Source organism: Mesoplodon densirostris, chromosome 4 (genome assembly GCF_025265405.1).
Source record: "Mesoplodon densirostris isolate mMesDen1 chromosome 4, mMesDen1 primary haplotype, whole genome shotgun sequence".
NCBI classification, from domain to species: Eukaryota; Metazoa; Chordata; class Mammalia; order Artiodactyla; family Ziphiidae; genus Mesoplodon; species Mesoplodon densirostris.
This window is the reverse complement of record NC_082664.1, coordinates 76,182,335-76,205,609: the sequence shown is the minus strand read 5'-3', so window position 1 is coordinate 76,205,609 and position 23,275 is coordinate 76,182,335. Positions and strand designations below refer to the sequence as shown.

The 23,275-nt window shown below is 55.7% G+C and overlaps 1 protein-coding gene across 1 annotated transcript; it reads right to left on the bottom strand.

Moving 5' to 3' along the window:
• Positions 1–1,691: 1,691 nt before the first annotated feature.
• Positions 1,692–22,267, bottom strand: LOC132489315 (myosin-7). The gene is made up of 38 exons (XM_060098218.1): positions 22,067–22,267; positions 21,665–21,808; positions 21,215–21,371; positions 21,017–21,044; positions 20,284–20,392; positions 20,108–20,200; positions 19,941–20,004; positions 19,425–19,523; positions 19,093–19,196; positions 18,292–18,430; positions 18,067–18,185; positions 17,809–17,958; positions 17,354–17,524; positions 16,433–16,742; positions 16,095–16,162; positions 15,674–15,761; positions 14,926–15,043; positions 14,657–14,780; positions 14,238–14,374; positions 13,735–13,990; positions 12,866–13,108; positions 12,540–12,716; positions 11,583–11,728; positions 10,360–10,450; positions 9,268–9,657; positions 8,910–9,036; positions 8,633–8,751; positions 7,662–7,858; positions 6,934–7,117; positions 6,595–6,760; positions 6,340–6,464; positions 5,465–5,773; positions 5,021–5,224; positions 4,016–4,141; positions 3,529–3,804; positions 2,527–2,622; positions 2,271–2,405; positions 1,692–1,709 (listed from the first exon to the last, which is right to left on the bottom strand). Exons 1-38 carry the CDS (start codon positions 22,265–22,267, stop codon positions 1,692–1,694), a joined length of 5,808 nt encoding a protein of 1,935 aa, XP_059954201.1.
• Positions 22,268–23,275: the final 1,008 nt, after the last annotated feature.

Below are 23,275 nucleotides of genomic sequence, written 5' to 3'. Positions count from 1 at the left end.
GGGGACCCAGGACTCTCTCCTTTGCCCAGTACTTCCCCACTTCGCTCTCCCAGCTTCTCGATCCAAGGCTCACCCTCCCTCTCTCCTCTCCCATCCTCTCTCAGCACCTTCCTTCTGTGGCTCGGCTGCCAGCCCTGTCAACCGTCCCCCATCCCCGGGTCTGCTGCCCAGTCTCTGGTTGTTCCTCAGCCTCTCTCCTCTGCTCTGGGAGCTTGGATTCTCTGGGCCTCCCCTGCGTCTCCTTTTTCAAGTGTGTCCCTCTCTTTCCTTCACTTATCTCTTCATTGCTCTCCGAGTCCTTCCTAGGAAGAGAAGAAGTGCTAGGCAAGGAGAGTGGAGGACGATGTGAGGAGAGAGGTGGGACAGGCTGTGGGACTTTCCAAGGGAGGACACAGCACTTCCTCTAACTTTTCACTCTGTTGGTTTCCCTGGTCACCGTCCGCCAGGTTTTTGAGCCCTCTCCCTCTCTCTCCACTGCCCCGCTCCTCAGGTCTTGCCTTTTTCCTTCCCTATTCCCCTTCTCCCCTCTCCCTCTCCTCCTGTTCTCTAATACTGGCATCCCCTCCTTCCTGGCTGCTGTACTGAGAGCTCAGAGCCCAGAATGGCTGTGTGTGGTGCATGGGGGAGATTGAGGCCAGGGCCTCCCAAGCCCCTGCCCTCTGTGGCCCATAGTCCCAGGCCTTCCCTGAGCAGCCCAGGTGTGGCAGCGACTCCAGGGGGACTAGGCTTGCTTAGTTGGAGGGGAGCCTGCTCCTTCCTCCACTTTCCAGCCCTCCGGCAACCCATCCCCTCCCCTCCCTTCCCCAGGGTCCTGCTCACATGTGACTCTCCCCAATCCCTCCTCTGCCTGCCTTCCCTCCAGATGGCCTGCTCTAAATGGGCCAAAGGACCCCTGTCTTCCAGCAAGACCAGACGAGGAGGGTCTCGGGAACGGAAGCTACCGTGGGAAGTAACGAGGGAGAAGGATGGAGTGCCTTGGACCAAGGGCCAGGCCCCGGGAGGAGGTGAGGAGGAGAGGAAGGTGGGCTAGGGTACAGTTCTCCTGGTTGTGGTGGGGAGGTGGTTGGAGACCGTGGAGGCCGTGTCTGGAAGGGGGTGGGCTATAGTTGCAAGTCCTTGTTCCCCCTCAGATACCTGCCTCAGACCGGGGCTGGGGGCCTACCTGCCCAAGTGGGTCACGCCTCAGGGGGCACGCTTACACACCAAACCTCCTCCCCCCAGCCCAACTTCAGTATTGTCAGAGGTGAGGGTAGTGTTGATCAGATCTGGGGTGTAGGTCCATGCAGGTGGGCTCACTTGCTCTAGGAGAGCCTTAAGGGCTTCCCTAAATCTCCTTTAACTCCCAGGGTCTCTGGGTCAGGGAGAGGGCTGGCAGGAGAGCTGTCCCCTGCTGAGGAGGAGGTGAAGGGGAGCACCTGGCAGGGCAGCACCGAGGATGCTCAGAGCCTCACAGGCTCCCTAGGGAGGCCTCCTGGGTCTGGACTCCTCCTCTGGAGCACCCACCCCCACCCCGTGTCCATGTCCTTGTGTTCCTGTGGCTGGCAGACTGTGAAGAAGAGTCTAGAGGCAGGATCTCACTTCAAGGAAAATTGCTTTATTCTGCTTCCTCCAAAGGGGCTGCTCTCCAGGCTCCAGGACTGGGAGCTTCGTTGCACCCTCAGGATGGGGCAGATCAAGGAGATGTGGCACAGCTACTCCTCGTTCAAGCCCTTTGGAAAGGAAACAAAGTCCAAACTAGCTCCGGAGAGGTGGGTGTTGGGCAGGAATGGGCACAGGCAACAAAGGGGAGATGGGCACCGATGGGGGGAGGACCACTGTGTGGCCTGAGGGAGGCCCCCTGGTGGTGGGAGATGGGTCCTAGGGGTCAGTGTGGAGGGCAAGTTCTGGAGGGTAGGGCTCTGGGGTCAGCTGGAGTGATGCTTCCTGGGTGAGGACAAGGGGTCCCCTGGGAGGTGCATCTTAGGTTGGAATTACAAGGTTGAAGGCCTAAACTAGGTGGAAGAGAAGTAGAAATAGCAGCTGGGGGAAATTGGGACACACTAGGTGTCTATCAGTTGGGGTCTTTGCTGACCACCCTAGGGCTGGGATTCACAAAATCATTGGTAGTCAGAACGGGAAGAACCCTAGAAATCATGGAGGACTGAGTTACCCCGCCTCTGGGGTCGTGGGGTTCAGCTGTGGGGGTGAATGAAGGGGAGGGATGCTGGTGCGAGGGGCTCTGCCTGAGGGGGACCGATGTGTGTGTGGGTGCTGCCGTGCGGGAAACCCACCTTGGCGCCGATGTCGCGGCTCTTGGCCCGCAGCTTGTTGACCTGGGACTCGGCGATGTCCGCCCGCTCCTCTGCCTCATCCAGCTCGTGCTGCACCTTGCGGAACTTGGACAGGTTGGTGTTGGCCTGTTCCTCCTGCGGGGGTTCGGGGGGGTGGGAGGATGAGGCGAGAGGGGCCAGGGGTTATTAGACTCCCAGCCTGGGGGCCGGCTCCTTGTCCCCTCCTCCAGGCCTGGGCCCCATCAGGGTCACTCACCGCCTCCTCGGCCTGGCGCTTGTAGGCCTTGACCTTCAGCTGCAGCTTGTCTACCAGGTCCTGTAGCCGCAGCAGGTTCTTCCTGTCCTCCTCCGTCTGGGGGTCGGGCAGAAGTGAGCATGGCATAGTCATGGGGAAGCACTGCAGCCCCTTCCCCACTCATCAGCTTTACCCTGAATGCAATATCCTGACCCAATTCAACTTCTGGATCCTCACCAAACACGTGAGTTCTCCCTACAATTTCTTATCAAAAAAGGTACGAATACTTTTAATGGTTTGTACCAAGAAAGAGTCTAGGGAGTGGATGGGCTCCCGGAAATTGCACACAAAACTGTGTGTGTGTGCACAGGCCGTGGGGGGTCCTGGGGGGTCCTGGAGGCCCATGGAGAGTAAGCCCCCTGTTTCTAGAACCCAGCGTGTGCTGGCAGGAACTCTGGGACTGCAGGCCTGATGGGATTTCCTGGGCTGCTGGGAAATGACATTGACTTGATCTAGGTTAAGGACAGTATGCATAGAGGGATGGTGACTCTCTGGATTGGAATGGAAAGAAATTCTAATTGACAGTCTGATTCTAGAAAACACCATAAGAGCTAAAGTCTACACTTCCCTGAGTAACCGAAAAGTTCTGAGATTCGTTTTAATGGTTTGGTGTTTTTTGGTGGTGATGACGCCAGGCTAAGGTTTGGCTACATATTTGCTTTCTGGTAATCTGTGCTGGGTGAGCTCTGCTCAAGCTCTGGTGTCTGCAGGGGAAAGGCTGAGGGGGAATGCTGAGGTGGAACTTGAAGGCCAGGAGGCTCAGAGACTGCCCTCTGAGCCAGGGGACACTCAGGGTAGAACAGGGTCAGGCAGAGGAGAAACAGGGCAGCCAGGGCCTGTACTCTCACTCCTTGACCTGTAAGAGGCTAAGAGAGAACACTTCATCCCTCTGGGGTGGCTGTCACCCTGGCTTCATGCCATGATGCAGAGGCCCCGGCCCCAGAGCAGCGGCCGCGCCCACACCTGGTAGGTGAGCTCCTTGATGCGACGCTCGCTCTTCCTCATGCCCTTGATGGACTCTGCGTTGCGCTTCTGCTCGCCTTCCAGCTCATTCTCCAGCTCCCGCACCCGGGCCTCCAGCTTCTGCAGCTGCTTCTTGCCGCCCTTGAGGGCGATCTGCTCGGCCTCGTCCAGCCGGTGCTGCAGGTCCTTGATGGTCTGCTCCATGTTCTTCTTCATGCGCTCCAGGTGCGCACTGGTGTCCTGCTCCTTCTTCAGCTCCTCCGCCATCATGGCGGCCTGTGCATGACAGAGAGTGTAAAGGAACAGGGCCTGGGGCCCCTTCTTTCCCATTAAGGATCACCTCTTGCCCATCCTGCCATTTGCTCCCCGAGGCCCTCAAACCCACAGAGTGGCAGAGTCACCGCTGTTACAGCACAGTGGCCTGGCCTGGACCCACAGCCCTGGTTCGAGTCTTTTGGGGAGGGCAAGGAGGGGAGCGGTCACTCACGTCCGTGATGGCCTTCTTGGCCTTCTCCTCGGCGTTCCTGCACTCCTGCACTGCCTCCTCCACTTCGCTCTGAAGCTGGGACAGGTCCGCCTCCATCTTCTTCTTCTGGTTGATGAGGCTGGTGTTCTAGATAAAGGTAAAGAAAACTACTGAATGTATGCTTTGCTGCCTGATTCTACACTTTTACCCAGAGAAAATTAGAATGGGTCATTTTTAAAAAACATGTCTTGCTTTTAGTATTTTCCTTGCTTTGCACCTGCTTTCTCTTTTCCTATGAAAATAGATACATTCTACACATTCTATCTAAAGGGACTCAGCTCTGAAGAAAGACTTCAAGCAGGAAAGGGTCTGTAGTTCTACTCCTGAGCTCTGTAGTAACATGTCTGTGCAGGAGTATGAAAATATTCCAAGGAAAATGGGAAAAACTTGGTTAAAGGGACTGTATTCTGGAAGTGATTATAGTTATAGAACGAGTGGGGTAAGGAAGAGAGGACCACATCAGCGGGTGATGTCATTCCCATATGTACTAGATTACGGAACAAAACTCCACAGGGCAGTGCAGTGAGATGGACATAAAAACTCATTACCGAGTATAGCTGAAAACAGTGTGTATGGGATTGCAGAAAAATGGTGTTCTGTGGAGAATTTGGCTTGCAAGTAGATGCAGTTGTGCTTCTTTCAACTCCAAAAGTCCCATTTTAATACAGCAAGCTGAGGCTGGCTGTCTTCTAGATGTAGGATATCCCATAACAGCATGCATTCCACAACTCCCAGATCTGTGATTTTGCCAGGCACCACCAATCCACCATGACACTCTTAGCTTTTAAGTGTAGACCCCTTTCTCAAGGTTGTGGTTCCGCAGCCATGACTAACAGAGGCGAGCTGGTCCAAGAGATGAAATAATTTATGATCCAGGTTGGACATATGCTTTCTCAGGGCATCTGATTCAGAGCATTGCTAGGTGTCCTGGCTCTGCTGCTCGGCAGGTTTCTCCTGGCCTCTCACCTGGGAGTGCAGCAGCTGCACCCGCTCACTGGTCTCGATCAGCTCCTGCTCGGCCAGCTTCCGGGACCGCTCCGTCTGCTCCACCACGGCCCGCAGCTCCTCCAGCTCGGCCTGCAGCAGGTTGTTGCGCCGCTCCACGATGGCGATGTTCTCCTTCAGGTCATCGTTGGCACGGACCGCGTCATCCAGCTGGATCTGGGTGTCCTGCGCATCAGGAGAGTGGGCGTGAGAGAGGCGGCTGGGCTCTGGCCCATCAGAAGGCTGTCAGCTGAACTGGATGCTGTGGAGAGCCCCTGGCGGTGGCTCAGGTGGGACCTGTGGGAGGTGTCTGCGACGGCCCCGGGGCAGGAGGGATCTGGTGCTGTGATGGGACGCCACCCCCCAACTCGGCCACCACCCCTCTCTGGGTGAGGTGACTTCCTGTTTCCAAGAGTCACCAGGTACCTTCAGCAAGCTCTGGAGGCTCTTGACTTGTTTCTGGGCCTCGGCGGCCACGCGGTTGGCGTGGCTGAGCTGGATCTCCATCTCGTTGAGGTCGCCCTCCATCTTCTTCTTCACCCGCAGGGCCTCATTGCGGCTGCGTGTCTCCGCGTCCAGGGAGGTCTGCAGGGAGTCCACCACCCGCAGGTGGTTGCGCTTCGCCTGCTCCATCTCCTCGTCCTTCTCTGCCAGCTTCCGCTCCATCTCTGCCTTGATCTGGTTGAACTCCAGCTGGGCCCGCAGGATCTTGCCCTCCTCGTGCTCCAGGGAGGCCTGGAGGGGGGTGGGGAGAGAGGGTCCGAGGAAGTCAGGGCACAGGGTTGGGGCAGGGGTCTGTCCATGAATCGTGGATACAAAGTGAGTTCAAGAGTGGTGTAAGTGGTTCAGTCAAAGAAGCAGAAGGAGGAAGAAGAAAAGAGAATTTGAAAGAAAGAAAAAAAAAGTCCTAAGAGAAGGTGATTCAGGCTCTCACAGAGGAGAGCAAGCTATGAAGACAAAGAGGAAAATGAAGAGAGCGGTGTTGCCAAGGAAACCGAGGCAATCAGGCACAGAATGTAAAAAGCCGAAGAGGGAGGCAGAGATGGAAGCGGGGTGGGGGAGTGAAACAGGAAATGTTGTCTAAGATGTAACAGGTAAAATGTTTGTGTGAAGGGAAGTGAGTGACTGGTTCATTCGTTCATTCCACAATATTTGTTGAGTGCCTACTATGTGCCAGGCACTGTTCTAGGCTCTGAGAATGAAGCAGTGAACAAAACAAAGGGAGATGAGAACAGGGACCATAGTCTAGAGCTCAGCTTCTTCTCCCACCCCCTGCACCCCCTCTACCCCTGTGCGCGCACCTCGGCCTCCTCCAGGGCCGACTGCAGCTCCAGCTTCTCAGCCTCCAGCTGCTTGCGGACCTTCTCCAGCTCGTGGATGGTCTTTCCACTGGAGCCCAGCTGCTCAGTCAGGTCGGAGATCTCCTCTGTGGGAGGGGCGGGCCGCTCAGCTGGGGGCAGCCGGGGTCCAACGCGGGCACGCCTCTAGGAGCCGCTGGGTGGCGCCACGTACGGACCCTCCCTGCCCCGCCCCCGCCCCCGGCCTGGGCCCCGCACCCTGCAGGTTCTTGTTCTCCCGCTTGAAGGTCTCCAGCTGCTCCAGGGACTCCTCGTAGGCGTTCTTGAGCTTGAAGAGCTCGGTGCTGAGGGAGCGCGCCTCCTTCTGCGAGGACTCCAGCTCCGACTGCGACTCCTCGTACTTCTGCTTCCACTCGGCCAGGATCTGCGGGGACAGGACGCGGCTCACCGGGCAGCCCCAGCCCCACCTCCAGGGGCGCCCAGGCCCCTCTCCTGGGCTCAGCCTCCTCCCAGCCTCTGCCTCCTGGGAGGACGTTCCTGACTCCCGCCTGCCCGCCTGCTCTGGCCCCTGGCTGCGAGCCCCCAGCCTGGGCCCACCTTGTCGAAGTTCCTCTGCTTCTTGTCCAGGGCCGCGGCGGCCGCGTTGGAGCGCTCCACGTCCACCATCAGGTCTTCGATCTCATTCTGCAGCCGGTGCTTGGTCTTCTCCAGCGAGGAGCACTTGGCGTTGACGGCCTCGACGGCCTCCTCCGCGTCCTGCAGCCTCTGGGCCAGCTTCTTCCTGCCCGTGTTGGGGGAAGGGGGGTAGTGGTAGGAGAGGGTGGGGAGGACGGAGGGTGTGGATTTGGACAAGGGTACACATTGTGAGTCTTGTAGAAAACAGTCTTTGAAAACTCAGAAGCATAGTTGGAGAAACCTGAGGACAGGCCCAGGGGCCGAGAATGGGGCAGGCAGAGGTTCTGGGAGGTGGGAAGACCCACAGCACCCGGAGGGCCCTTTGCGAGGCCTCCCTAGTCTCTAGGCTGCAGACACGGAGGACACGTGGGCTCTGAGCACCCCCATCTCCCCTGCCATGGCACCCTGCCCCAGGTGGGAGCACTCTGCCCTCAGACAAACCTTTTGTTCGTCTTATATTCGGATGAGAAACATAACGCGAGCAAAAAGCTTCCCTGAGAGGAGAAGGAGGTGGGGCCAGGGCGGGGTCCTCTGTGTGGTCAAAACGCAGCTAAGCATCCATCCCCTGTGCCGGACCCACTGAGGAGTGGGCTGGGCTGCATCCTACCCTCACAGGGGCCTCAGCCAGAGGCAGGCCGCCCAGGACTCACTTGGCCTCCTCCAGCTCCTCGGTCCTCTGGATGGCGTCCGTCTCATACTTGGTCCTCCACTGGGCCACCTCCGAGTTGGCCTTGGACAGGACGCGCTGCAGCTCGGCCTTGGCCTCCGTCTCCTCCTCGTATTGCTCCCGCAGCAGGTCACAGTCGTGCCGGGCTGACTGCAGCGCGTGGGCCAGGGCGTTCTTTGCCTGGGAGGGGCGGCACCGGGAGGCGGGCTCAGCTTTCCCTGTGATGCAACTCCAGTTCCTGCCTGTCTCCTCACCCTAAATTTCAGTATCCTCGCATGGCCTCACCTATCTCTAAATCCCTAGTGGACCTGGAACGGTTTACTAAGTACTAAAAGCAAAAAAAGTCCGTACAGCACTGCACTATTTACAGAACGCTTCCTGCCCGTCCCCCCGTGCTACTCACTGCAGCAGGCGTTATCATCCTCACCCCTGTTTTACAGGGAAGGAGACGGAGGCTCAGAGAGGTTAGTTGATTTCCCCAAGATCACCAAGCTCTAAGAGGCAGGTTAGGATTTGAGCCCTGGCCTTTTTTAAAAGTCATAGTCGTTTCCCTTTTTCATGAGCCCAGCAAAGTGTGAAGAATTTCAGGAACCAGTGGAGTTTCTTTCTGCAGGTTTCAGCTTGCCCTGCTAATCCCAGGACCACCTGTACAGTTTCTGCATCCCATACCTATACCCAGTGAAGGCCATCACACTTCCCTAGTTTATTTCCTCACCTCACTCCCTCCGACCTGGGCACCCTTACTTCATGCCCTCCAGAGACAGCAGCAGAAAGACAGAGGGCCTCCGCATGGGGAATAGATTAAGGAGGCATGTGGTAGAGTCTGGGCTATTATCCCTTTTGGAAAATGGGGAAATACTGGGTAGACGGCAAGCCTCATTCTTAGGGAAGAAAGTGATGTGGATGCGAGGCCAGCCAGTATGCTGGACCAAGTGCCCTGAGTCCAGGCCTCACCTTAACCTCCTCCTCCAGCTGCCTCTTGAGGTCCTCCAGCTGCTGCGTATAGGTGAGCTTGCCTCGGGTCAGCTGGGAGATCAGCGCCTCCTTCTCATCCAGCTGCCGGGACAGCTCACCTGGAGAGGCACCGAGGCACGCTCAACTCTCAAAGGTCAGTCAGTCCTCTCTCCCCCAACCCCTCCCCTAACCCTCAGGTCCCATTCTCTGGAGAGATACGTGTGTGCATCCAAGCCTGGGGTGGCTTAGGAAGCTGGGAGACTAGGGTGGGGCTCACCGTTCTCGGTCTGCAGCTTCGCCCGCTGGCTGGTGAGGTCGTTGACAGAACGCTGGGTCTCCTCGGCCTTGCTTCGGTGCTCATTCATCTGGTCCTCCAGGGTCCGGCACATCTTCTCCAGGTTAGCCTGGGACAGGAAGGGGAGTCATACGATCTATGTAGGGGGTGCTGAAGGGGTGTGAGGGGTGCAATTAAAGGAGAAGGGAAGAGAAAGGCATGGAGGAACGAAAGGGTCCAAGAAGTGGGTCGAAGAAGGGAAGCGGGAAGCTGAACCATCAAAGAAGAGAGAGGAGACACGGACAGAAAGTGGAGGCAGGTGGAGGGAATTGGAGGAGGGGAGGGGAGAGCAGAGGCCCACCTTGGCCTTGATGATCTGCTCCATGTTGGAGGTGACGTCGTCCAGCTCCAGCTTGAACTCGCTCTTCTCCTTCTCCAGCTTCTGCTTCACGCGCTGCAGGTTGTCGATCTGCTCGCCCAGCTCGGCCACGCTGTCGGCGTGCTTCTTGCGCAGGGCGGCCGCCGTGGCCTCGTGCTGCAGCGTGGCCTCCTCCAGGTCCCGCCTCATCTTCTGAAACTCAGCCTCGCGCTTCTTGTTCATCTCGATCTGCACGGCCGTGGCCCCGCCGGCCTCCTCCAGCCGCTCACTGATCTCCTCCAGCTCCCGGGACAGGTCTGAGCGCAGCTTCTCCACCTTGGCCCGGGCAGTGCGCTCGGCCTCCAGCTCTTCCTCCAGCTCCTCGATGCGTGCCTGGGCAGGGTATAGGGGGCTCAGACCCACCGCCTGACCCCTCCATCAGAGCCCCCTCCCCAGGGCTCTAGAAGGCTCCTGGCCTGTCTGGAACAGCGGGCAGCTTAGTTCCACCGGTGGACAGGTAGAAATAAAAGGATTTTGGTGAGATGGTTTGGACAGCTGAGTTTGGGCCAGAACATTGTACATTCTCTTTATTAGAAGGAAAGTGGTTGAAGCTTGCTCTTGAAGAAGGACAAAGAGACCTGTGTTCCAAGGATAGTTTAAGCAGTTTTGTGGCAAAAATAATAGAAGTTGGAATGAGAGAGCCAGGTTCGTCTGACCAGACAACTAAAGACCCAACACAGTGTCCACTCTAGAGGTAAGAACTGAAGTCACAGACCATCAGGGCTGAAGGGGCCTTAAAAGCCACAGGGAACAAGGGAGGACATATAGACCCAGAGATTGGCAGTGGACTCCCATAGTCACCAGCTGAACCACAGCTGATATAGGAAGCTGGGATTTCTGTCCCCAGACCCGTGAGTGTTTCAAGATCTCTTCCTATGTCATCCTTGGATCAGCCAGCCCTCCTCGAGGTGCTCCACAGCGGAACTGTGATGGCCCAGCACCTCCCTTCACAGACACAGAGCCAGTGCCTGTGATGCTGGGCGAGAACGGCCTGGAGGAGGGCTGGGGGGCTGAGGACCAGCCCAGGGACCTTACCTGAAGCTCTTTGAGCTTCTTCTGCAGTTGGCTGCCCAGGGCCTGCTCATCCTCAATCCTCGCATTGAGGGCGTTCAGCTCAAAGTCCTTCCTGTGGGGACGGAGGGAGGGTGAGGCAAGGGAGGCTGGTTGGGCTCCAGGAGGGCCTGCCAGTGGTTGGAGAAGGTAATGAAACAAACGAGGAGCAAAATTTCATCAAAAAACCCCCAGCTGCCAGGGCTGTTGTAAGGTCCCTGAAAGTGTAACACCTGCTGAAGGATTGAAGTTCAATAGGAAATATAACAGGAAGAGCACTGTAGGTGGAGTGACAGGACCTGGGCTCCGAGATGCTCCCTTCTTTGGTCTGTAAAATGAAGGTGTTGGACTAGGTCGACTCAAAGGCCCCTTTTAGCTCTGGTGGTCTTTAATTCTGTCACTGTTACTTTGGGCAACTTGGTAACCTTTCTGAGCCTTCCTTTCCTCTTTAGTAAGTGGGATCCAAGTACCATTCTTAAAAGGTGGTTTGAGGATCACTGGGATCATATATTTATTCATTCATTCAGCAAGTACTGTGTCTGGGGAAGTGTGAAGACTTCCTGGTGAGACTGTAGACCAGGATGAGTTTCACGGCCTTTCATAGTCCTGACCCTAAAGCACCATAAGATCTTTGATCATCCAAAAATGCCCCACAGACTCACTGTTTACCAAGTGTGAAAGTGGATCTACACATTTTGGAAGATCTTGCAATAAGAATTGGAACCACAAGATCACTGAACAAAGAAGTAGCCAGACCGTGCACTGCTCATACGTGGTGGCTGAGCCATTTCTCTGTGGTCCTCTGAGCTCTCTGTGAAGGACCTGAAAGGATTTACCTGAGAGGCTTTTGTGTGGAGCTTTCCTCCATGTTAAGCAACTGGTCTTCAAAGAGACTTGTGTATAAAGGGAGTGAGCTGTTATTTTCCATCCCTTTTGAGTGCCCAGCAGGAAGAGAGGGCTTGAGGGATCCGGGTTAGACTTTTGGCAGGGAGGCCTGCCAGGCACTGATGTGCGTGTCTGGGGGAGGAAAGCCCTCTTCCTGGAGGCTTTGCCCACAGTCTTGCACCTACTTATGGAGGCTGCATGAGGCTGTTGCCTCTTAGGATGGATGTCTTGGCTCAGCTAATATTGTCATGGGCAGAACAGTCTGCTGGGCGGGGGGTGGGTGGGTGGGGGGAGGAAGGGCGATGGGGCGGGGAACACGCTACTTTTTTAGCCGCTCATCCAGCTGCTGCTTGTCGTTCTCCAGATCCATGATGCTCTCCTGGGTCAGCTTCAGGTCTCCCTCGAGCTTCCGCTTGGCTCGTTCCAGGTCCATGCGCACCTTCTTCTCCTGCTCCAGGGATCCCTCCAGCTGGTGGAGAAAAGGACCAATGTGCCCTGTTAGGCCAAACATCCTTATTTGGTGATTTGGGAGCTTGGTCCCTCTGTGGTTGAGGAATCCTGAGAGGTGTCAAGACTTGGGAAAACTTCTCCAGAATGGGCCGGTTGTTGCCAGGGGACTGTGAGAGCACCTAGCATGGAGGGTTGCTCAGTAACTATTTGATAAATGACTGAATGAATGACTGTGGGATGAAATCCCAAAGCTACGTTCATTCATTCTGCATCCTATAAGCACCTACTGGATACCAGGCCCCATATTAGGCACTGTAGACACAAAATTGAATAAATCCAAGTTCCCACCTAAAGGCAGCTTCCAGTCTATGGCTGGGACCAATACTTCAGTAATGATAACACAGAGTGATAAAGAGTGATTCAGTAGAGATATGCTCAAAGGACTACCTGTGGGAACAATGATCACTGAGGATCAGATCCTGGCTAAAATATTAGAAATCCAAAGATCATTCTTGAGGAGCTTCACAAAATTCCCAAGAAAATGTTTCATGTTCTTACGAGATAACCCTCTAAATCCTGTGGTTGAAGGGAGAGACATATAGGCTTGGACATAAAGTTAAATAAGGAAGCCCACCTCTACTGTTGATCACATCAGCAAGATGAGATACATAAATCAGAATTGATCACCCCTCCCCTTTTCTATTCCCCAGCTCCCTTCTAGAAAGGTGTCAGGAGAGGGAGCACTCTCCAACCCCACCCCACCAAATATACACACACACACAAGCACAGATGGACATGGTATACCTAGGTCCTTGTGACAGTCTACTTACATCGTCCACATGCTGTTCCAGCTTGACCTTGGCCTTGGTCAGGGTGTTGACCTTGTCCTCCTCAGCCTGAAGGTCATCCAGGGCCTGTTGGTGGGCCTCTTGCAGAGCTTTCTTCTCCTTGGTCAGCTTGGCAATGATCTCGTCCAGCCCAGCCATCTCCTCTGTCAGGTTCTTCACCTGTTGACCAAGAACCCCATCCCCTTTAGGGTCAAAGGTCACCAACCTGGAGACATCTGTGGAGACCTCCAATGCCAAGGACCAGGGCCACACTCAGGTCTGGGACTCCTGAGGAGACTTGGGCTGGAGCCAGAGGGAGCTGCCCTCACCTTGTTCTCTGTTGCGTGCTTCTCTTTCTCCACCTTGGCCAGCGTCAGCTCCAGGTCATCAATGTCCCTCTTGAGCTCAGAGCACTCGTCTTCCAGCTTGCGCTTCTTGGCCGTGAGCTCGGCGTTCATCTCCTCCTCGTCCTCCAGCCTCTCGGTCATCTCCTTCACCTTGGCCTCCAGCTGGATCTTGTTCTTGATCAGCTGGTCACAGCGTTCTTCTGCATCAGCCAGGTTGTCTTGTTCCTGAGGGCAAGGTACAGAGGGGAGACTGTTTGGTGGGTGGGGTCCTCGCCCTGGCAAGTGCATGGAGGGACAGGCTCCACCATCAAAATAGGAGGGGAGCTCTAGGATCTCCCCAGCTGAGAAGAACCTCAGAAGGATGGGGAGAGGAAGAGTTTTAGGGCAATGTGACAGGAGCTCTGGGGGATGAGAGCCGAGAGGAAGGGAACCAGAAGTCTTTTTATCTGGCCCTCTTCCTCTGTTCCTCCATCAAAGGGAGGGAACTGCATCTGTTGATGCCAGCACTTTACATATTTACAACCTAGTGAGATGGGTGGCTTTGTTTCCCATCTAGAGATGAGGACATTGAGACTAAAAGATAATGCATTGTTTGCCCAAGTTTGCAAAATTATTAAGCTGTGGACCCAGGTTGAACCCTAGTGGAAAGCCCATGTTTTTAAGTTAGTTCTTTCTCCCTTTCCCTTTCTTTCCCTCGAGAGACCTCTTTGGAGGTCTTTGGAAGTGTTGATTCCAGAATCCTCTGCCTATGACGGCACAAGATGGTGAGCCCCTGGGTGGGGAAGTGCAGGGTGTGTGGGGGATGTGGGCAGGGTAGGGCAGAAGAGCCAGCAGAGGCCCGGGAGCCTCACCGTCTGCACTTGGAGCTGCAGGTCATTCTTCTCCTGCAGCAGGGACACCATCTTCTCCTCCAGCTCCTTGCGTCTAGCCTCCGACTTCTCCAGAGCCTCTTTGAGGCGCCCAAACTCCTCCTTCATGAGGGCTATTTCCTTCTCTGTCTCTGCGCTCTTCAGCAGTGGTTTGATCTTGAAGTAGAGCTTCATCCAGGGCCAGTTCTTGACCCCCATGAAGGCCCTAATGTTCCACTGGATTACCAGCAGGGAGTCTCTGTGGGGGCACAGCAAGAAGGTTGGTGAGAGAGCTTCCTCCCTCCTTCCCGTCCTGAGGCCTTGGCTCCTGGGTCATGGCCCTGTCCTCCATCCACCCCACACTCCGACAGCAAGGCCCACCCTGTGTCTGTATGTGTGTCATGTCCCCTTTGTCATTTGAAGACCTGGTGTGCGCTTTCTCCTTATACTGCCCTGAACCAACCTGGGCCTTAGAGACCTGAGAACCTCCTTTTGAGATCTCTCACCTGCGTTCCAACAGCTTCTTGAACTCCATTCTGGAGAGCACACCCCGGGACTGAGCCTGGATGCGGGTGATGATGCGGCTCAGCCTCTCGTCCCGCATCTCCTCTAGCAGCCCCAGCAGCCCCGCCTTGAAGAACACCTGTGGAGAAGGTGTGTGTGGACATGACTAGGACAGGCAGGAGGGAAAAGAGGGGGTGCTTATCTTAGGGAGGCTAACAAGGCAGGAAAGAACTGGAGGAAGGAGGTCAATGGCAGCTGAAGCTGGCATGGGGGAGCAGTGCTGTCTGGTCCATGGGGAGGGCTAGCACGTGGTTCAGTAATGTTCCTGAGATGGTTGGTAAAAGGAAAGGAGCCATGAGGTGAGGAGTCAAAGGACAAGACAGGTCTTCCTGTAATAAGTTTGTTTCCTCCCTTTCCTCACCTTGGTGTGGCCGAACTTGTACTGGTTGTGGTCAATGTCCAGGGAGCCCAGCAGCTTCTCTGACCCTTTCCTGCTGTCAATGAACTGGCCCTCGGGGATGGCTGCCGGGTTCAGGATGCGGTACCTGGGAGGGAGGTGCCCGTAGTTACCCACGTTCTGCACTGATCTGCTCTGCCCAGAGAATCTGAGGCCACCTGAAGACTCCCCTCCCACCCGAGGCTGCCCATGCTCCCCCTGTTCTCTGAGCCCTGGAGGGCCCTGGTACCCACCTCTGCCGGAAGTCCCCGTAGAGGATGCGGTTGGGGAAGCCCTTCCTGCAGATGCGGATGCCCTCCAGCACGCCATTGCAGCGCAGCTGGTGCATGACCAGGGGGTTGTCTATCACCCCTGTGGCAGGAGGGGAAGAGAGAGGAGTGTGTGGAGAGAGCACGGGACTAAGAGCCAAGGGTTCTGGGTTCTGATCCTGGCTCTGCCATGTACTGGCCTATAACCTTAGCAAGTCAGTATTTTTTCCTAGCCGTATTTTGAGAGTAACCGAAAGGCTTTCACAGTCCTTATTTTATATGGTTTTTGCCTATTATCATAGGTGATAGCCAGGGCAAATATAGCCCATTTTCTAGAGAATAAAATAAGCCCAGACAGGTTAAGGGACTTGACCGAGGTCACTGAACTGATCAGAAGAGAGCCAGGCCTTGAACCCAGGTACCTGAACTCCTCCATCTCCTTATGATTCATTCAGAAAGGGATAAACAATCCTTACACGTGTCACCAGCGGTTGTAAGGCACTCATGAGGTAATGTCCATCAAAGTGCCTTGCACATTACTCTGAGCTACACATTCCAAATGTAAGGCAGCACTGTGGCCAGGGTGGGAAGTAGTGTGTGAGACTCCATGGGCAATGTGATAAGAGTGTGATTTGGAAAGCTCCATGGTGGGAGCTCAGGAGGTGACCTAGAAGGCCCTGACCCCGGGGCAATGCGTCTCAGCCTTGGGCTGGGCCCGACTTCTTCGGCTCACCTGGAGACTTTGTCTCATTGGGGATGATGCACCGCACGAAGTGGGGGTGCGTGGAGCGCAAGTTGGTCATCAGCTTGTTCAGATTCTCCTGTGGCCCAAAACCCAAGAGGAAAAAGTAAACAAAGGGAAAGAAAGAGAAGTGAGCGGAGAGGAAGGAAGGGAAAGAGAGACAGAGAGAACGCGAGGAGCTAGAGGATAAAGGAGGGCTAGGGGAGACGTGGAGGGGGAGAGGATGGGAGGCAGGAGGGACAGTGAGCGAGGTGAGATGAGAAAGGAGTGGGAGACGAGGCCAGCAGATGAAGGGGAGAGAAGACAGTGTGGACAGGATCTGGAAGGGCCTGAAGAGACTGAGAGGGAGGAGCTGGGGATGAACCAGGCAGGGGGCGAGCGGGGCTGGGGTAGCGCTGGGTCACACACTCACCCTGTGCAGAGCTGACACGGTCTGAAAAGATGAGCCTTTCTTGGCCTTGCCTTTGCCCTTTTCCATAGCTGTGGGAAGGAGAGTCGAGAAAACGGGACGAGTGTGCATGTGGGGAGTCTGGACAGGGGGTGAGGAATCACAGCCTCCCTTCATATTTAACCTGCAGGCGAGGGTCTTCACTGTGGGTGCCTCAGCTTCTCCACCCAATTCTATCTCACTGAACCTGTAAAGCTTGGGGCCCAGCCTGACATGGAAGTGGTGGGGTGTGGCACATGACCTGCCTCAGAACCACGGCAGAAATCCTGCTCCCAGTCCCCTGGGTCCCAGTCTCCACTCACGTGTGTCAAACCCAGCATAGTTGGCAAACAGGGTGCCGAGCATCTTGAGTGAGGATTTCTTGTACAACTCCACCACCGTCTCGTTGAGCGGGTCTTTGTTTTTCTGTAGCCAGCCTATGATGTTGTAGTCCACGGTGCCGGCGTAGTGGATCAGGGAGAAGTGGGCTTCCGGCTTCCCCTTGATGTTGCGTGGCTTCTGGAAGTTGGCGGACTTGCCCAGGTGGTTGTCAAACAGCTTAGCCTTGAAGGTCATGTCAGTGGCCTTGGGGAACATGCACTCCTCCTCCAGGATGGACATGATGCCCATGGGCTGAGGGTGGAGGGGAGAGCATCACTGAGCCTGCTTTAAGCAGATGGAGATGGATCCTGCTCTAGGGTCAATATTTGCAAATGGAGATGCTCCTTTGGGTATTAGGTATCAGTGTCAGCTCTGAGTACAGTTATCTATTGACTGGCACCTGTTCAAGCCTTCCCAAGGTGGGACTTTGTTTGATTTCGGAGGGACCTTTGTGAAAGCCTGGGAATGTGGATGCTACAGGTGCTTTACATACCACTCCATCGCCCAGATCCCTGAGATGATGGGGTTGAAAATAGGTGTTCTCTTATGCTCCCCTGTGCCACCCTCAAACTTCCTGCTCCTTGATGGGTAAACCAGGGCCGCAAACACACTGGTGTGGGAGGCCATCCTTGAGGTGCCCGTCCTCCGTGTGTCCACTCTCAAGCCTCTGGAAACTCAGCTCTCCCAGGCACCACCCTCTCCTCGGTGATCAGGATAATGCAAGGTTCTGTGAACTAGGGCTTGGGTTTCGTCTGCTGTCTTGATCGTGATCCCCAGAAGGGAGAGGGGTCTGCCACTTTTCTGGGCCGTTCATGCATGTGGGGTGTGAGTGGAGAGTTCAGGCGGAGGGGCTGAAGCGGCACCTTCTCAATGAGGTCGATGCAGGCCTGCAGGTCCATGCCAAAGTCGATGAACTCCCACTCGATGCCCTCCTTCTTGTATTCCTCTTGTTCCAGCACGAACATGTGGTGGTTGAAGAACTGCTGCAGCTTCTCGTTGGTGAAGTTGATGCAGAGCTGCTCAAAGCTGTTGAACTACAGAGCGGGGGGGTGGGGGAGGGGAGCAGGTCAGACAGGCAGCTGTCCGTGGCCCATGGGGTGGGCCCAGGGCTGCGTCCAGCCCGGCAAGGGGTGCAGCTGGTCCCTCCCCTCCCCTGTCAGGGCGGGGAGGGAGAGGCCCCTGAAGACACATGACTGCCTCCACCACTGCGGAGCCCACCGCCGTCCCCGCGCCTGGCCTGCAGCCGGCTCAGCCAGCAGTGGCTGCCTGTGCGAACCAGTGAGTTACTGTTCTCCCGGCCCCCGGGCTCCCCACTCACATCGAAGATCTCGAAGCCGGCAATGTCCAGGACGCCTATGAAGTACTGGCGCGGCTGCTTGGTCTCCAGGGTGGCATTGATCCGCGTCACCATCCAGTTGAACATCTTCTCGTACACGGCCTTGGCCAGCGCCCCAGTGGCATACGCCACCTGGAAGGTGGAGGAGAGGCCCGGATAAGAGAGTGGTAGGAAAGAGTGAGTTGCAAAGCTCCCACTGCACCATGCTAGCCCCCCATTTAACTTCTGAAGATGACCCACCTGCTGGACATTCTGCCCCTTGGTGACGTACTCGTTGCCCACCTTCACCCGAGGGTGGCACAGCCCCTTGAGCAGGTCAGCTGAGTTCAGCCCCATGAGGTAGGCAGACTTGTCGGCCTCTGGAAGGAAAGGGCAGGTAGCAAAGTTGGTAAAGGATGAGATGACTCCTCTGCAGATGTAGGCTTCAGTGGCTCCACAGCTGCTCCCCGCATCCCTGACTCCCACCTTCGGTGCCATCTGGCTCAGCCTGCTCCTCTCGCGGCTTGAGTTTGAACTTCATGTTTCCAAAGTGCATGATGGCTCCCGTCAGCTTGTACATGGAGTTCTTCTCCTCTGCACTGAAGCCCAGCACATCAAAGGCATTCTGTAGGCAGGCCCCATATTGGTGGAAGCCAGAAATGGGAGTATGGCAGGTAAGTGAGACTCCTCTTCAGCTGGAGAGAGATCTTGTCTCCCGAATCCCTGTGAGTTCTGAGACCCCCATCCCCAGTGGGGAACTCCAAAACTAAGACGGCAGGTACAAGAGCCGGGTGGGGTGTAGACTGCCTCAGCCCCAGCATCAGTGGTCAGGCTGTTCGCTGGAGGTGCTGTGGGTTGTCCACTCATGTTTCCTACTGTTACCCCTCTTCTAGGCCCTACCCTTGCTTCCCTGCCTGGACTTTTCCTATGTGTCTATACCTGTTCTTTACCTAACAGCCTGCCCCATGCCCACGGCATCTGCATGACCACCACTACCCCGCTTCCCTTGCTAACGCCTTGTTTTTTGGCTTGTCTGCTTCTCTGTCCCATGGCTTTCAACCCTCTCTGCTTTGATTAAAAACACCAAGTACTGGCCTGCCCTGTCTTACCACACCCGTACCCCAGCACACCCTGGTTATAGGGCACATTCCGGTCCTCAGGGAGCGCCATACCACTTTGAACAACAGACAGCCAGTGTCTTAGCTCTATTCCTGGGCCAGTGAACTGGCCCCATTTACCCCTGACCGCCAATCCCCTCGCCTCTCAGCTGGGTCCTCACGCACTTACATCAGTGGCCATAAGCTCCTCTGCATCATCAATTGATTCCACAGTAGTCTCTCCTTGGGAGATGAATGCATAGTCATAGGGGTTGTTGGTGATCAACAGCATGTCTGGGGGGAGAAAGACATGGTTAGAATGTGGGTGCAAACCCCTGGCCCTCCCTGGGGCTATCTGCCACATGACCTACAGAGCACATGAACAGGGCTTAACAGGTCCTACATCCCACAGAACTGAATCCAGCAGTGCCATAAACCCAGGGCCTGTCAACAAGCAGCTGCAAGCCCAGGTGACCAGGTTGCCATGGAGATAGTTGGTCTCGGTTGGTAGCTGTGACTCACCCAGCAGCTCAGGCTTTTTGTTAGACAAGATTTGGTAGAAAATGTGATAATCTCTCTCTGCTTTCAGCTGGAAAATAACTCTGGATTTTTCCAGAAGGTCTGTGAATAGTAGGGGAGAAGAAAGAGAGGAAGAAAAGGTTGGGATTTAAGTATAAGGAAATAGAGAAAAAGGAATGATAAATGTAGTGAGAAAAGGACAGAGGGAGAGGGAGACAAGAGAGGGAGAGAGACGCATACACAGACACACAGAGATGGAGATGGAGTCCCAGAAGGAGAGAAATGATCTCCAAGAAAAGTCCCAGAGAAAGACACACAGATGTGCAGAGACAGAGATGGAGAAAGATCAGAGGAAGTCTCAGAGGGAGACGAATATATAGACCTAGAGACACAGAGATGGAGAGAGGGAGAGAGCCTGAGGGGCAGGGCCCTAGAGAAAGACAAAGAGGGAGGTTGAAACAGAGATGGTTGGAATGAGGGTGAGCTCAGGCTGAGCCCTAGCAGATCCATGGCACTCACAGGTCTCTATGTCTGCAGATGCCAACTTTCCGGTGGCCCCAAAATGGATTCGAATGAATTTCCCCTGGAGAGGTGGAGAAGAGTGGTGATGAGTTGAGGGAAGGCTCATACTTGACCCCATCCCTTGACCAGCCCAAATCCCAAGTCCAAAGTCAGGGACCACTCACAAAGCGGGAGGAGTTGTCATTCCTGACGGTCTTGGCGTTGCCAAAGGCCTCCAGGGCGGGGTTGGCCTGGATGATCTGGTCCTCGAGGGTGCCCTGCAGAGGTCAAGAAGGGTAGCAGGTGAGAGGCCTCCTCCTCCCTTTTTGTGGTGCAGGCCCCTGGAGGACAGTAGGCCTACCTTGCCTGAGGTCTGCTCTTTCTTGCTGCGATCGCCAATGGCGGCAATGACAGCAAAGTACTGGATGACCCTCTTGGTGTTGACCGTCTTCCCTGCCCCGGATTCTCCGCTGTCGGGACAGTTGGGCTTATTAGGCAGTGAACAAACATTGTTTGAGACCAACAAGCCTAAAGTCAGGAGAGATTGCCTAGTTTTACTTGGCAGGGGGAGCCCTGAAGCAGGAAGCCACCAGGTAATATGCATCTCAAACACACAGCTGTACTCTGACGTACATATGGTAAAGGGTAGCAACCAGGAAGGATGCCACAAGAAGGTGTGGATTTGGGCAGGTGGAACCTTGTCTTAGCTGGGCAAAGTCAATCAGAGGAGATGGGCCTGGGCTGTTTGGAAAAGAATGGGTGGGGCTGGAAGAATGCGGAAGGTTTACGAAGGGAACGATGAAAGAAAGTGAAGAGGTGAAGAAGACGTGGTGTTACTGGGATTACGGATAAATGGGTGATGAGCTGGAGGGGCGTGAGTGAAGGAGATGGGAGAGGAAAAATAAGAGAGGGATGGGAAGCAGAAAGGAAAGGGGGAGAGCAAGGAGAGGTCAGGGTGAAGGCCAGAGAAGAAATCAGAGCTGGTGTGACGGTGGAGGGAAAGAGAACCATGGGTCTATGCACAGGGCCTGGGGTCCTGATAAGGGCTGGGCTCAGGGAGATTCTGGAAGGGAACAGGTAGGAGCCACACTCACGTGATCAGGATGGACTGGTTTTCTCTATCTGGGGGGGGAAAATGGGGAGGAAAAGTCAGGAGCCACACAAGATGCTCCATCTGGCTTCCCCCCAACACCCCGCCCCAGCTCCCGGCCTCTCTTCGGCAACTCCCAGAGGCCTGAACCCCTCCGGAGGAGGAAGGGCCCGCAGGAAACCCTTTGCTTGGGGCCTGTCACCTGTCAGCATGTACTGGTAGGCGTTGTCGGAGATGGAGAAGATATGGGGCGGCGCCTCGCTCCTCTTCTTGCCCCGGTAGGCGGCCACCACCTCGGCGTTGTACACCGGCAGCCACTTGTAGGGGTTGATGGTGACGCAGAAGAGGCCCGAGTAGGTCTAGGGGAGGCAAACGAGGAGTGAGTTTGCCAGTGATGAGGGGGGAGGGTTGGCAGTTTTCGGAGTTAGCGAAAGGTCTTAGGAGAGGAAGAGAAAGGAAAACGTATGAAGGCGCGCTCCATCTGAGGACTCCCAGCCCTCAGGGTACTAGAATTGCACCAAGGATGCAGGGATTGGGACAGAGTGCAATACTGCCTGGGCACGAAAGACAGAAACTCTCGGGACTCCAGGAGGTGGAAATACGTGGAGCAGGAAGCCACTAGACTGAGAGGGGCGTCCCGGGGCGCACTCACGTAGATCATCCAGGCTGCGTAGCGCTCCTTGAGGTTGTAGAGCACCGCGGGCTCGTGCAGGAAGGTCAGCATGGCCATGTCCTCGATCTTGTCGAACTTGGGCGGGTTCTGCTGCAACACCTGGTCCTCCTTCACGGTCACCGTCTGCAACAGCCCATGTGCAGGCCCTGCTGTCAGCCCCCTCAGCAGGGATAGGATTTGGGCAAGTTACAGGACAACGATGCTCATGAGATAAGGACCCAGGGTCCCAGAGAAGAAAGACCGGATGCTGGGGATGAGAAGGGCTATTTGGAAGGAGTAGGTCCCTACCCAGAGGAAGGGCAATCCTGGTGGCACCCCTCTCTGGCCACCCAGGTGTGGGGGGCATCTATGGTGGCCTCTCACACCGGCCCTGCCACCCACCTTGCCATACTCCGTCTCGGCGGTGATTTTGCCACCCTCTCGAGACGAAATCTTGGCCTTGACGAACTCCTCTTTGACATCAGGCACGAAGACATCCTTCTTGAGGTCGAAAGGCCTGGTCTGGGCTTCCAGCCGCTCCTTCTCCGACTTGCGCAGATAGGGGGCGGCCTCCCCAAACGCAGACATCTCTGCATCCCCCATGGCTGCGCCTGCAGCGGGAGGGAAAAGGAGCTGGCTGCCCTCCCCTCCACTCCCCTCTCGGGGCTCTCCCCTTCAGCAGGAGCCCCGAAGCCTAGCACTGGGCTCAGGGCTCAGGAGGGGTCACCAAGAGTCCCTCGTTCCTTGAGCTCATCCTCTAGCCCGAGAACGCCCTAGCAAACCTGTCGGGGCAGAGGGGGGAGGCTAACTTCTGTCCCCGATGGGGCTCTCCTAGAGGAGAGGGAGGAGTGTCCCCAGCTTCTGGGAGCAGGAAGCTAACTATACCCACTGTACCCGTCTCTGAGCCTCATCCCTCCCTGGCTCCCTCACTAGTCACAGGTAAGAACTCCTGGCCACCAAGCCATGCTCCCAAGGCAAGGCAGAAACTAGAGTTGTGTGTCTTCCCAGATCCCCCCACACCCCATCTTCAGCTCTCCTTACCTTGGCTTCTCGAATGTGCCTTTGAGAGGAAAGGGGCTCAAGCTGGCTGGGGCCTGGAGAGAAGGAGGGCTGGTCAGGACTACTTCCCTGCCTCGCCCTGGCCCCGCCCTTCATCTTCCCTCCGTCTCAGGCCTGAACGTGGGTGGGCGGTGGTGGTGGCTTCTCTGGTCCTGTCCTCTCTCTTGCTTTCCCCGCCCAGGTTCCTGATGTCAACTCAATGAGCCCCTGACTCCTCACTCCTGGCACACGGCCCCACCCTTGCCTATCCCCATCTAGTGAAGCTTGCCTTTTTGAGCCACCTGACGTACAACCAGTGGTCACATTTTGGGGCTTTACAGCCTACAGAGCGCTTTTATGCACGTACTGCTACTCAGTCCTCACCCCATTCTACAGAGGAGGAAATCTAGGTTAACCAGCTTGTTTGTCCAAGAACACGTAACAATAAGTGGTGGAGCCAGGACTTGAACCCCAGTCTCAGGACTCCAAAGCCAGTTCTCATCCTTCCTGTCCTCCGTCATTTGTGGCGAACGCCGTCAGAGAGGAGCCCCTGTGGGTCTCTTCTCGTAGACA